General features: G+C 42.4%; 1 protein-coding gene across 1 annotated transcript in view; it reads right to left on the reverse strand.

Moving 5' to 3' along the window:
* The window catches only part of FGD1 (FYVE, RhoGEF and PH domain containing 1), a 44,245-nt gene that overhangs the window by 1,385 nt on the left and 29,043 nt on the right, over positions 1 to 13,817 (reverse strand). Inside the window, exons 9-17 of the mRNA XM_025468528.3 lie at positions 7,709 to 7,767; positions 7,425 to 7,571; positions 6,979 to 7,071; positions 6,734 to 6,813; positions 3,077 to 3,107; positions 2,466 to 2,567; positions 1,970 to 2,095; positions 1,632 to 1,793; positions 191 to 334 (exon numbers count right to left, since the gene is read on the reverse strand). Of these exons, the coding sequence (XP_025324313.1) occupies positions 191 to 334; positions 1,632 to 1,793; positions 1,970 to 2,095; positions 2,466 to 2,567; positions 3,077 to 3,107; positions 6,734 to 6,813; positions 6,979 to 7,071; positions 7,425 to 7,571; positions 7,709 to 7,767 (944 nt within the window). The remainder of the gene's footprint in view (positions 1 to 190; positions 335 to 1,631; positions 1,794 to 1,969; positions 2,096 to 2,465; positions 2,568 to 3,076; positions 3,108 to 6,733; positions 6,814 to 6,978; positions 7,072 to 7,424; positions 7,572 to 7,708; positions 7,768 to 13,817) is intronic.

The following is a 13,817-nucleotide window of genomic DNA, read 5'->3' on the forward strand; positions in this document are numbered from 1 at the left end:
TTCCCTACATGTTGGCCCAGGATCACTCCTTGTCTCTAGGTGGTCTTTGTTTCACAAGGGTAGGGGCTCTGATTTCCCCTTAGGCTTACCCAGCCCCCCAGGGCCAAGGAGAGGTCAAAGACTGAAGGGGAAGAGGAACAGCCTGGTTTTGCCAGGTGGCTGAAAGGATCTGAGGGAATAGGATGCACACCTGAGGGGCTCCATAGATGTACAGCACCAAGGGTTCATTCTCAGGGACCACGAACCATGCCTTGTGCCAGCCTTTCCCACCTTTCTCCATGTAGTGTAGGAAGCTGCAGATGACGCTGTTCTCCGCAGCCACTGAGGCCTGTTTCTGTGGCCAGAGACACAGGGGACATGAGTGATGACAGAAGGCCTGGCCTAGCTACTCTTGGCTTTGACACCCCCTCAGCTTGGGGATTGATAAAGCTGAAGCTCAGGTGGCCGGAGTGATATGTCCAGTACCTCCCACCCCCGGTGAGTTAGAATCAAGATTGAAAGCCAGGCTTGTCTGATGAACTGCCATGGCTGCTGTCTCCTAAGAGTTGGTGGGAGGGGTATCTCAGCAGGGGCACTTAAATGCTGGGCAGGCATCCTTTCTTCCATCAGTTCATTTATTCCTCAAGTCATTATGCATTTATGCCTCACCTGTTTTCCATCTTTCATCATTAATCCATTCCTTACATTTAACAAGAGGCAACCTAGCATTGTGGTGAAGGAAACTGAGTAGCTAGCTGGGTAAGACAGTCTGGCTCAGAATCCCAGCTCTAGATGAAAATGTATCAACTTGGAGGGAGAGCATACAGGTTTGTTTTAAGGATTAAATGAATTAATATATGTAAAGTGCTCAAAATACTTCCTGGTACAGAGTAAGCCTTTTTTTTTTTTTAAAGATTGATTTATTTTAGAATGAGTGTGTGCACGTAAGTGGGGGTTAGGGGCAGAGGGAGAGGGAGAGAGAATCCTCAAGCAGACTTCTGCTGAGTGAGTAGCTCACTGCGGGGGCTTGATCTCACAACCCTGAGATCATGATCTGAGCCCAAATCAAGAGCTGGCCACTTAACTGACAGCCAACCCAGCGCTCACAGAGTAAGCATTCTTTAAGTGTTAAATAAAATAAATACCTCAATTTGGTTAAAAAACCCAAAAAATGTGTGTATATGCATGCATGCTACAGCAGAAGTGTTAATGGTGGTAATCTAGTAGGTAGAAGGAATATGGCGTTTTTATTATTTTTGTGTATATTGTCTGATATTCTTCAGCACACATATTCTACTTTGTAATAAGAAAAGATAATTTGTTAATTGAAAAAACATCCTAGCTCTGCCACTTGCTGGCTGTGTAATTTGGGCAAATAACTCCCTGGGCCTCAGCTTCCTCATATGTAACACAGGGATAGTAATAGCATGGATAGATTAGTTACTGTGAGGATTAAATGTCTAAAGCACTTAAATAAAAATTAGTCTTTCATTCTTGCACTCATTTTACTCACTCCAAGCCTGGGTCACTTGTTCAGTGGATGCAAATGGCACCCTAGCATTTCAGAGATGCTCAGGCATCAATCACACTGGGTGTGTGGCTGGGGCCCACGTGGTCAGTGTGGGAGTGTTAATTGGGGACCTGGCTCTTACCTCCAGGATAGACCTCCGGCGCTGGGGTGTATGCTGGCTGCAGGCTGGGCTGCTCCCAGGCACCCCATGCAAGGCCACGTAGCAGTCAGTGCACACACGGTTGGAGCGGTTGTTGTCATAGATGAGGCGGGCCCGGAACTCGGAGCACTTCCCACAAACCACCTGGGGTGGCAAGTGGGCAAAAACAGCCTGGTTCCTGCCGATCTTTCCCTTCAGTGTATCAACTCCCACAGTAGACTCATGGCCTCCCCCACTTGGAGGGTAACCCACTCAGAATTGGGCCTTTGGGCTGCCAGCCTGTCCCCTCCCTAGCTCTGCCCCTGCCTGCCAAAACTCACATGCCCGCAGGCCTTGCAGTGGTGCCTGCGTTTGGTGATGGAATTGAAGGGCTCCTGGCAGCGCATGCACATGGTGACTTCCTTTTCTCGGATGGGTGTAGGTGCCCGCTTCCCAAGATCCACGTTCTGGAGAGAGGGCCAGGTCCCAGGTCACAGATAGCTACTCCCCAGCCCAGTCCAGCCAGCCCCTGCCCTCTGCCCCAAGGCTTGGATCATCATTGGGAGGTGGCAGATACATTCAGAAGACCTGCCTTTGAGTCCTTGCTCTGTCCCTACCTCACTGTGCTACTGAAGACAAGTCATTTTGACTTTCTGGGCCTCGGTTTCCCCAATGATTTTGCTGCAGCCATACCTCAGAAGTCTGGGCTTCTGAGGTCATGCACTGCCTCTCTGATCTTTACTCTCTGGTAAGAGGAATGGATCATCTCAACATAAAGTGGGGACTTGGAAGCCTGGGAGAGGTCCCATTGCAGGAGAAGGGGGTGGGGACTCTTACTGGAGAGTTAGGAGGTGTGTCTTCATCTTCCCTGTTTGTTGAGTTCAACAGTTTGAAGGTCTCCAGCGTCTGTTCATGCTTCAGGAGTGTGGAGTTGATGGCCTGTAGAGGGGGTTGTGAGAAATAAGGGTCAGATCACCTCACAATTCACCTGTTTCCACCCTCACCTCACCTTCCTATGACCAAGCCTCGGGTCAAAAAAGGTGGCTTCTAGACCAAACTGCTCCTTGCTAGGCATATGATCCTGAGCAAGCCCAATCCCAACTCCAAGTCTCAGTTCTTAGATTTGTGAAATGGGGGAGGGGATTCAGTGGTTGAAAAACCTCAGAAGGTCTTCCTGGCCACTGTCTGGGCTTAAGGTTTCACAGGATTTAATTTACTGGGGCTACACTCTCAGCAGAGCCAGCTTCCTAAAAGAAAAATTTGCGTATCCTTTTAACCTTTGGACCTCAGTTTGCTCATCTGTAAAGTGGGGATGGTAATGTTTGTTGGAAAGCAGGTGTCCAGGCCCATTCTGGTCTGATATGAGTTTTAGGGGAGAGTCCACCAACCCCAAGGAGACCTGTTAATGCTCTTCCAGCCCCCTACCACAAAACCTTCTTGGATGTTACCTGGACCCAGTCTTTCTTCTCCTCCTCAGTCCTTGGGGGTTGGGGGGGGGGAAAGAAAAATGTTGGGTTAGGCAGGCCAACCAAAAGCAACTAGAGTGGTAAAGAGCAAGTGTTTTGGAGTCAGACCGGGGTTTTGATCTTCTGGTCTTTAACTTATCGTGTGATCTTTGGCAAGTCATGTAGCCCGTCTGAGTTTGTTTTTTCAACAATTACTAATACTTTCCAGACCCTGTGCTAGGAACTCGGAACTCAGAGAGAACCCTACCCTTAAGGAGTGCACGGTCTAGGAGGGGAGATGGCCAAGGACAGTACAGGGGGATAAGCGCCATGACAGGGTGAAAATAGGGCTGAGGAGCCCAGAAGAAGAGACCTGCCCCAGCCTGGAATTGGAGTGGGGGCTGTTAAGGAAGGTTTCTTCAAGGAGGTGCTGGACCTCAGGTAGAGGGCCATGGGTGAGGTGTGTGTAAATGTATGGAACAGACAAGAAACCCAAAATAGTTCCCTGTTGTTGGAATGGCAAGTTTGAGAGAGGAGGGCAGTTTGTTTTTCTTTAGTCCATTTCCTTCTCCATTTTACATGGAGATAATTACCAGTCTAGGTTGTTCTGAGCAGTAACTGAGGTGACATGTAAGTGCCCAGCACAATCCTTGGTCTACTAGGTGCTGAATCGGTGTAAGTGAACTCTTCCTTTTCCTTCCCTTCCTACCTCTCCTGTCTGCCCTGGAGCCTCCAGGGCCTCTATGCTGGTACAGCTCCCATAAACTGCTCACTAGGAATAGGACCTAGCTTCTTGGCTGACTCCTGCTTGGTCTCTTCTAATCCCCTTCCATATTGACACACCAGACATCAAAAGTATTTTTCTAATAGGAAATTCTGACTACATCCTTAGAATCACTTCATGAAAAATTAAGGCTATGAGCTAATATTAACTGCAAGAATGTCCATTGCAATGCTATTTATTATGAAAAATTGGAAACAGCCTAAGTGTCCAACAATAAGGGATCAGATAAAGAAAAAGAAATGATGGTACATCATTACTGTCAGACAACATAAATGGTATATAAAGCTGCTTATAATATGTTAAGCAAAAACATATATACAATACATATAACTTTCCATTTTTGTTTAGAAACATGTGACGTGTTTATATTTGTCAGAACTCACTGATGTTACACACTTAAGACCTGTGCATTTCCCTGTGTTGAAAATTGGCCTCAAGAAAAGGAGAAGACACTAAACAAATATTGAATTCTACTTAATAATATGCACACCAAAGTCTTTAGGGGTGAGGGTGTATTGATGTCTGTAACTGTTTGAAATGCGTGTTAATAAATCAGATGGACTGGTGGATGGATAAAAGGATAGGTCTGTGATTAAATATAGCACAATGTTAATACTTGTAGAAACTATATGGTCGGTTTGCAGTTGTTCACTGTATAATTCTTTAAACTTTTCTATATTTTGGAATATTTTCTTTTTTTTATTTTTAAAAGATTTTATTTATTCATCAGAGACACATAGAGAGAAAGAGGCAGAGACACAGGCAGAGGGAGAAGTAGGCTCCATTCAGGGAGCCTGACGCTTGGGACTGGATCCCAGGTCTCCAGGATCACACCCTGGGCTTAAGGTGGCGCTAAACTGCTGAGCCACCCGGGCTGCCCTGGAATATTTTCATAATACAATATAGAAAGAAAATGTGTGTGTGTATGTATGTGTGTGTGTGTGCAAATAGAGGAAAGGCCTGGGGTGAAGTATCATGTCTTTAATTTATAATGATTTAGCCAAAGCTATATATGGCAAAATGTCAATTGTTGTTGACTTCTAAGTCAGTAGTGGTCCCAAACCCTGATGCACACATTAAAACCACCAAGGGAGCTTTTAAAACTCATGTTGAGGCTGTATCCCAGACAAATTCCGTCTTTGGGGGTGGGTCTCAGACATCGGTATTTTAAAAAATATTTTAAGTAATCCCCCCAACGTGGGGCTTGAACCTATAATCCCAAGACCAAGAGTCACATGCTCTACTGATTGAGCCAGCCAGGTGCCCCTTAAGACATCAGTATTTTTTAAAAGCTCCCCAGCTGATTCCTGCATTGCCAAGGTTGAGTACCAATTGTTTAAATGGTAGGTATATGGGTGTTTGTTGTATTTCTAATTTTCTGGATATTTGAAATTTTTCATTAAAAATTTTTTAAAGGGCAGTACAATCAATTGCAAAGCAATTGCAAAGCCTTCATGACTTTCCTCTGCCAGTAGGAGGAAATCCTGCACTGCTCAGTACTCCTTTTGGCTCCATTGTCTCTCTGAGGCCCCCTCCCTCCCATCCTCCCAGCGGAAGAGCTGAGTCATGTGACTTGTCACTCCGGTTCTGCTGAGCCCTCTCCTGGATGTGCCCATCATTTACTTTGTTCTTGCTTCCTGGCTGCTGATGGTCTCTCAGTCTCCCAGAGCTTCAAAGCCAACACCTATCTTGCATCCTCTAGGAGGACACCTTCTAGCCATATTCATCTCTCTTTCCTGCCTCCATGCAATCCCAGCAATGAGGCTTCTGACTCTCATTTCTCACTTCCTTGCAGCCTGTCAGAAACAGATCATCTACTCATATGCATCCATTCTCTGGCCCTGACCCTGACCATGATACCGTATCACTTGGGCCCTCAGCAGGCAGCATGAGCTCTATTTCCAGCTCTGCTCCTTTCTGGCTGTGGGATGTTGGGCAAAGTACACAACTCTTCTGTGCCTTGGTTTGCTCATCTGTGAAATGGGATTGATGGTAACAGTAGCTACTTCAACGGTTGTGTTAAGGATTCAACTAGTCAGTTTAAACTTAAATTAAGTTAAAATTAACTTAAAACAGTGCCTAGCATAAGAGCAAGTCTTCACTAAATGTGAGCTATTATTATAATCATCCAAGTAGAGGATGGATGTGAAAGCCTCTTTATTAAATGGCTAGGCATTATTTTTAAATGCTACTATTTTTAAAAGTTTATAAAAAATTTCAAGTGTACAAAAAAGACAGGATAACACAAATTCATTAAATGTATGCCTATCCTATAGATGCAAATTTAAAAAATATTTTGCTATATTTACTTCATATATATGTATATGTATGTATGTATTTATGTGTGTGAATATATGTACATGTGTATGTATTTTTTGGTTGATAAATCATTTAAAAATAAATTACAGATATCATGATACTAAATCTTCAATGTGCAACATGAAAAAAACAAGGCCATTCTCCTGTATAACCATTATACCATTATCACACCTGAAAAAGTTAGCAATAATTCCCCAACAGCTATTGTTCAGCTCACACTTAGATTTTCCCTATTTTCTTGCAAATATATTTTAGGGTTTTGCTCAAATTAGGCTACTTTCATGGACCAAGGATTGCATTTTATTGTGATTTCTCTTAAATCTCTGAATCTACAATAAACTATGTTGTTGTCATTCCTGCTTGGATTAATATCTCATTCTTCCCTCTCCTCTAACAAAACCCACCAGAAGAGCAAAGCTGCATCTTTGGGAAAAGGTACCCATCTTTTCTCTGGAACAATCTCTTCCTTGGGGAGGTAGCCTGGCACAAGGCCTAGAATGCCTTGTATCTGAAGCGAAAGAGGGGTCTGGAGGGAAGGTATAGGTAAGGGCAAGTACCTAGCCTGGAGCTCCAGGGAGCGCTGCTTTCCTGACACCAGGAAGGTCCGAGGCAGATTGAGGTTGGAGCTTTCCTTTAGCTGAATGGAGGGAGAAAGAGGCTTTGTGAGGACTACTAAGCTCCACAGGGACCTTACCCTCTGCACACATGCACGCAAAGACTTGGGGTCAGAGCAGAACAACTTTATTCCTCCCAGCACCAAGGCCCCACTCCAGGTCCCCATCTCCCACCTCCTGGTGCTCACCTCCATGCCATCAACATCAATGCGTGCCCGTACGCTAAACTTCTGGCCAAGGAGCCGCAGCCTGGGCACGCAGTAAAGGAGGCGGTCGTTGAACTACGAAGGAAAAGTTTTGGGATGTGTGTGGAGAGGTGTGGCCCAGCCCCCTATCCTTATAGGACTCCTGAAGCTTTATTGTTGGGGAATCAAGGCAACAGATGGAGAAAGCACAGCCCAGATTGAGCACAATGGTCACGAGGAAAGAGCCTAGGCATGGGAGTCGCTTTCTAGTTGGGTGATCTATGGCAAGTCACTTCCAAGTCTTAGTTACATCACCTCTGAAGTAGAGAAAAAAAAATCCCTAGTGTAGGTGGTAAAAATACAATGAATTAATAGAGGAAAGAATGGCTAGCAAGAGGTATAGTCTTGAGTGAGTACCCAATGTGTGCAACCCCACACCTGGCACTTACTAGTATGAGGTATCGGTCTTGAGTGGTCCCATTCTTTGCTGACAGCTTAAGGATATGGCCTTCTTTTATGAGCTCTTTGGTGGGGCTGACAATGTCTTCCTCACCCCCTAGCAGCTCATATACCTTCAGCAGCTTGTGCATTCGCTCCTGGCAGGAGACAGTAACCAGAAGGCAGGGTTGGGGTGCTGGCTGCCCCTTACATGTCCAGAAATAGCAAGTTCCCCAGTACAAAGACACCACAGGTGGGTGGCTAAGGAAGGGCAGGGGCTAGAAGGGCCACTCACCATTTTGCGGATGGCAGCATTAGAGTGCTCTGCTGCTGTGGCTATCAGCTCCAGAGACTCTGTGGGCAGAGTGGGAGGTCAAACGGGGAACTAGCAGAGAGGAGGCTCTTGGGAGCTTCTTTGCTCCCTGAATGCTTCCTCCTGGCCTAAATACACCCTCCCTGTCCCAGAAAGCACCAGCCCCAAGGATGTCCATAGCAGCATCACTTAAAATCAGAAACTATCTCAATTAATTCCACAATAACAGAATCATACTGCATGGAATAACTGGCAGTGAATAACATGCAAACTTAGGATTATTATTACCATTAAAAATAACTATAATAATAATTACATAGGTAACTGAAAAGAAACATAGCCATATTTAAAGAGTTGACCATCTCTGGATGGTGGGTCTATGCTATGGGTGGTTTTTACTGTGTTCTTTAGATTTTTCTGTATTTTCCATATTTTTGACAAAGAGTATGTATTACTTTTATAATCAGAAAAAAGCTAAATAAATAAAAAATTAAAAAAAAAAGGGATCCCTGGGTGGCGCAGCAGTTTGGCACCTGCCTTTGGCCCAGGGTGCGATCCTGGAGACCCGGGATCGAATCCCACATCAGGCTCCCGGTGCATGGAGCCTGCTTCTCCCTCTGCCTATATCTCTGCCTCTCTCTCTCTCTCTCTCTGTGTGACTATCATAAATAAATAAAAAATTAAAAAAAAAGAAAAAAGCCATATATAAAGAAACAAAGAGATGAGCCTATTCTTTGTGTCAATAATATTGATTATAGGAATCTATCCTAAGAAAATATACATTTTAATCAACAAAACCAAGAACTCCCTAGCCAGATTCATTGAAAAAAAGGGGGAAAAGATCTCAAATAAATAAAATCATAAATGAGAGAGGAAAAATAACAACCAACATCACAGAAATACAAATATCTGTAAGAGAATATTGTGAAAAACTATATGCCAGCAAACTGGACAACCTAGAAGAAATGGATAAATTTCTAGAAACATATAACCTACCAAAACTGAAGCAGGAAGAAATAGAAAATATGAACAGTCTTATTATTACCAAGGAAATTGAATCAGTAATAAAAAAAACTCCCAACAGAGTTGCCTGGGTGGCTCAGGGTATTATCCCGGAGTCCCAGGATCGAGTCCCACATCAGGCTTCCTGCATGGAGCCTGCTTCTCCCTCTGCCCATGCCTCTGCCTCTCTGTCTCTCTCTTTCTGTGTCACTCATAAATAAAAAAATAAATAAATAAAATAAATTAATTAATTAAAAAAACCTCCCAACAAACAAAAGTGCAGGACCACATGACTTCATAGGAAATTCTACCAAACATTTAAAGAAGAGTTAATGTCTCTTCTCAAACTATTCCAAGAAATTGAAGAGGAGGGAAAACTTCCAAAGTCATTCTATGAGGCCAGCATTACCCTGATTCCAAAACCAGATAAAGGCACCACAAGAAAAGAAAACTGTAGGCCAATATCCCTGATGAACAGATGCAAAAATCCTCAACAAAATACTAGCAAACTGAATCCAAAAATACATTTAAAGAATCATTCATGGGGTGCCTAAGTGGCTCAGTTGGTTAAATTGTCTGCCTTCAGCTCAGGTCATGATCCCGGGGTCCCAGGATGAAGCCCGCATTAGGCTCCCTGCTCAGTGGGGAGTCCGCTTCTTCCTCTAACCCTCACCCTACTCGTGCTCTCTGACTCACTTGCTCTCTCTCAAATAAATGAATAAAATTTCAAAAAGAATCATTCACCACAATCAAATGGGATTTATTTCCGGCATGCAAGGGTGGATCAATATTTGCAAATCAAGCAACGTGATAACATCACCTCAACAGGAGACAAGACAAAAACTATATGATCATCTCAACAGATGTAGAAAACCATTTGACAAAGCACAACATCTATTCTTGATAAAATCCCACAACAAAGTAGGTTTAGAGGGAACATACCTCAACATAATAAAGGCCATCTATGAAAAACCCACAGAGAACATCATACTCAGTAGGGAAAACTGAGAGCTTTTCTCTTGATATCAGGAACAAGACAAAGATGTCTACTCTTCTCACCTCTATTCAACATAGTACTGGAAGTCCTAGCCACAGCAGTCAGACAGGAAAACAAAGGCATCCAAATTGGTAAGGAAGAAGTAAAATTTTCCCTATTTGGAGATGACATGATACTATATATAGAAAACCTGAAAGACTCCACCAAAAAACTACTAGATCTGATAAATGAATTCAATAAAGTCACAGGATACAAAATCAATACACAGACATCTGTTGCATTTCTATATACTAATAATGAAGAAGCAGAAAGAGAAATTAAGAAAACAATCCCATTTACAATTGCACAGTACCTAGGGATAGGCTTAACCAAAGAGGTGTAAGACCTGTACTCTGAAAACTTTCAAACGCTGATGAAAGAAACTGAACATGACACAAAGAAAGAGAAAGATATTCTATGTTCATGGATTGAAAGAACAAATATTGTTAAAATGTCTATACCCAAAGCAATCTACACATTTAATGCAATCCCTCTCAAAACAACAACAGCATTTTTTACAGAATTAGAAAAAATAATCCTAAAATTTGTATGGAACCACAAAGGACCCCGAATAGCCAAAGCAATCTTGAAAAAGAAAAACAAAATGGAGGTATCATTATTCCAGACTTCCAAGTTATACTACAAAGCTGTAGTAAACATAAGAGTATGGTAATGGCACAAAAATAGACACATAGTTCGAACAGAATAGAAAACCCTGAAATAAAGCCACAATGATTTTTTTAAAGATTTTATTTATTAATTTGACAGAGAGAGAGAAAAAAAAACAGGGGGAGCAGCAGAAGGAGAGGGAGAAGCAGGTTCCCCACTGAGCAGGGAGCCTGATGTGGAGCTCAATCCCAGGACCTCGGCATCATGAGCTGAGCCAAAGGCAGACGCTTAACCAACTGAGACATCTAGAGACCCTGAAATCCACAATTCTATGCTGAGTTAATCTTTGACCACAGTAGGAAAGAATATGCAATGGGAAACAGTATCTTCAACAAATGGAATTAGGAAAACTGGATAGTTACATGCAAAAGAATGAAACCGGACCACTTTCTTATACACAAGAATAAATTAAAAATGGATTAAAGACCTAAATGGGAGGCCTGAAACCATAAAAATCCTAGAGGAGAACATAGGCAATAATTTCTCAGACAATGGAGGTAGCAACTTTTTCTAGATATGTCTCCTGAGGTAAGGGAAAGAAAAGAAAAAAATAAAGTATTGGGACTACATCAAAATAAAGAACTTCTGCACAGCAAAGGAAACAATCAACAAAATGAAAAGACAATTTACTGAATGGAAGAAGATATTTGCAAATGTGGTCTCTTTTAAAGGGTTAGTATCTAAAATATATAAAGAACTGATATAACCTGAAAGCCAAAAAAACAAATAATCCAATTAGAAATGGGCAGAAGACATGAACAGACATTTCTCTAAAGACGATATACAGATGGCCAGCAGATACACGAAAAGATGCTCCACACTGCTCATCATAAAGGAAATGCAAATAAAACCCAAAATGAGATATCACCTCACACCTGTCAGAATCAGTAAAATCAAAACATAGGAAACAAGTGTTGGTGAGGATGTGGAGAGAAAGGAACCCTTGTACACTGTTAGTGGGAGTGCAAACTGGTGCAGCCACTGTGGAAAACAGCCTGGAAGTTCCTCAAAAAGCTAGAAATAGAACTACCCTAGGATCAGTAATCACACTACTAGGTATTTACTCCCCAAATACAAAAATATTAAGCCAAAGAGATACATGCATGCCAACGTTTATAACAGCACAACTTATAATAACCAAATTTTAGAAGCAGCTCAAGTGTTCATGGATAGATGGTAAAGAAGATGTGGGGTGTGTGTGTGATGGAATATTATTCAGCCATTCTTTTCATAAGAAGAATGAAGTCTTGCCATTTGCAATGACATGGATGGAACTAGAGGGTATGATACTAAGTGAACTAAGTCAGTTGGAGAAAGACAAATATATGATTTCACTCATATGTTGAATTTAAGTGACAAAACATGCAAAAGGAAAAAATTAAGAGAGAGAAATCAAGAAATAGACTCTTAACAATAGAGAAGGAACGGATTGTTACTAGAGAGAAGAGGGGTGGAGATGGGTTAAACAGGTGATGGGGATTAAGGAGTGCACTTGTCTTGATGAGAAATGGGTTATGTATAAAATTGTTGAATCAAAGAAAGAAACAACGCAATCATGAAATGGGCAAAAGACATGAACAGAAATTTCACCAAAAAAGACATACACATGGCCAAAAAGGACATGAGAAAATGCTCCGCATCACTTGCCATCAGGGAAATACAAATCAAAACCACAATGAGATACCACCTCACACCAGTGAGAATGGGGAAAATTAACAAGACAGGAAACAACAAATGCTGGAGAGGATGTGGAGAAAGGGGAACCCTCTTGCACTGGTGCTGGGAATGTGAACTGGTGCAGCCACTCTGGAAAACTGTGTGGAGGTTCCTCAAAGAGTGAAAAATAGATCTGCCCTACAACCCAGCAATTGCACTGCTGGGGATTTACCCCAAAGATACAGATGCAGTGAAACAGCAGGACACCTGCACCCGAATGTTTCTAGCAGCAATGTCCACAATAGCCAACCTGTGGAAGGAGCCCCAGTGTCCATCGAAAGATGAGTGGATAAAGAAGCTGTGGTCTATGTATACAATGGAATATTACTCAGCCATTAGAAACAACAAATACCCACCATTTGCTTCAACATGGATGGAACTGGAGGGTATTATGCTGAGTGAAATAAGTCAATCAGAGAAGGACAAACATTATATGGTCTCATTCATTTAGGGAATATAAAAAATAGTGAAAGAGAATGGAAGGGAAAGGAGAGAAAATGAGTGGGAAATATCAGTGAGGGTGACAGAACATGAGAGACTCCTAACTGAGAAACGAACAAGGGGTAGTGGAAGGGGAGGTGGGTGGGGGGATGGGGTGACTGGGTGACAGGCACTGGGGGGCACTTTATGGGATGAGCACTGGGTGTTATGCTATATGTTGCCAAATTGAACTCCAATAAAAAAATTTTAAAAAAATTGTTGAATCACTGTCTTGTGCACCTGAAAGTAATATAACACTGTAGGTTAACTATACTGGAATTAAAATAAATAATAAATAAAAAAGAGAAAACACACATTCTATGTGTAAGTACACTTTCATTACAGTGGTGTTGACAACAGTGTCAACCAGAAACAAAAATTTCCAACTGTAGGGGTGCCTGGGTGGCTCAGTTTGTTAAGCGACTGATTCTTGATTTTGGCCCCGGTCATGATCTCAGGGTCATGAGATCAAGCTCTGTGTCAGGCTCCATGTGGAGTACTGCTTAAGATTCTCTCTCTCCCTTTCCCTCTGCCCCTCCCCTGACCACATGCATTCTCTCTCTCTAAAAATAAAAATGTCCAACTGTCAGAGTTCAGTTAAATAAATTAATGTGCATTCATATAATGGAATACTGGACATCCTCTACAAGTGATGCTTATACAGAGTTTTTCATAATTTGTGAAATGTTCAGGATATTTTTAAGGATTTTATTTATTTATTTGAAAGAGAGAGAGAGAGCACAAACAGGGGTAGGGGCAGAGAGGGAGAAGCAGGCTCCCTGCTGAGCAGAGAGCCTGACGTGGGGCTCTATCTCAGACCCTGGGATCATGACCTGAGCGGAAGGCAGAAGCTTAACTGAGTAAGCCACCCAGGTGCCCCTGCTCAGGATATTTTAAGAAAAGGATACCAAGTAGTATATACTGAATGATCTTGAATTCGCAAATATATGTGTATTAAAAAAAACCAGGAAGAATACAAGTCAAAATGTTCATTATGCTTCTTCTCTGGGGGCTTGTATCACAGGTGATCTTTTTTTCTACCTCTTTCATCTTTTCTGTAATTTCCATATTTTCTATAGTGACTAGGTATCATCAGGGAAAAAAAAATCTTGAAATAAGTCCCTATACATCCCCCCACACTAACAAATCCTGCCCATGCTTGAGGCCCGGCTACAGCTGTACCATATC

The sequence above is a fragment of the Canis lupus genome, chromosome X, assembly GCF_003254725.2.
Source record: "Canis lupus dingo isolate Sandy chromosome X, ASM325472v2, whole genome shotgun sequence".
Taxonomy (NCBI): Eukaryota; Metazoa; Chordata; class Mammalia; order Carnivora; family Canidae; genus Canis; species Canis lupus.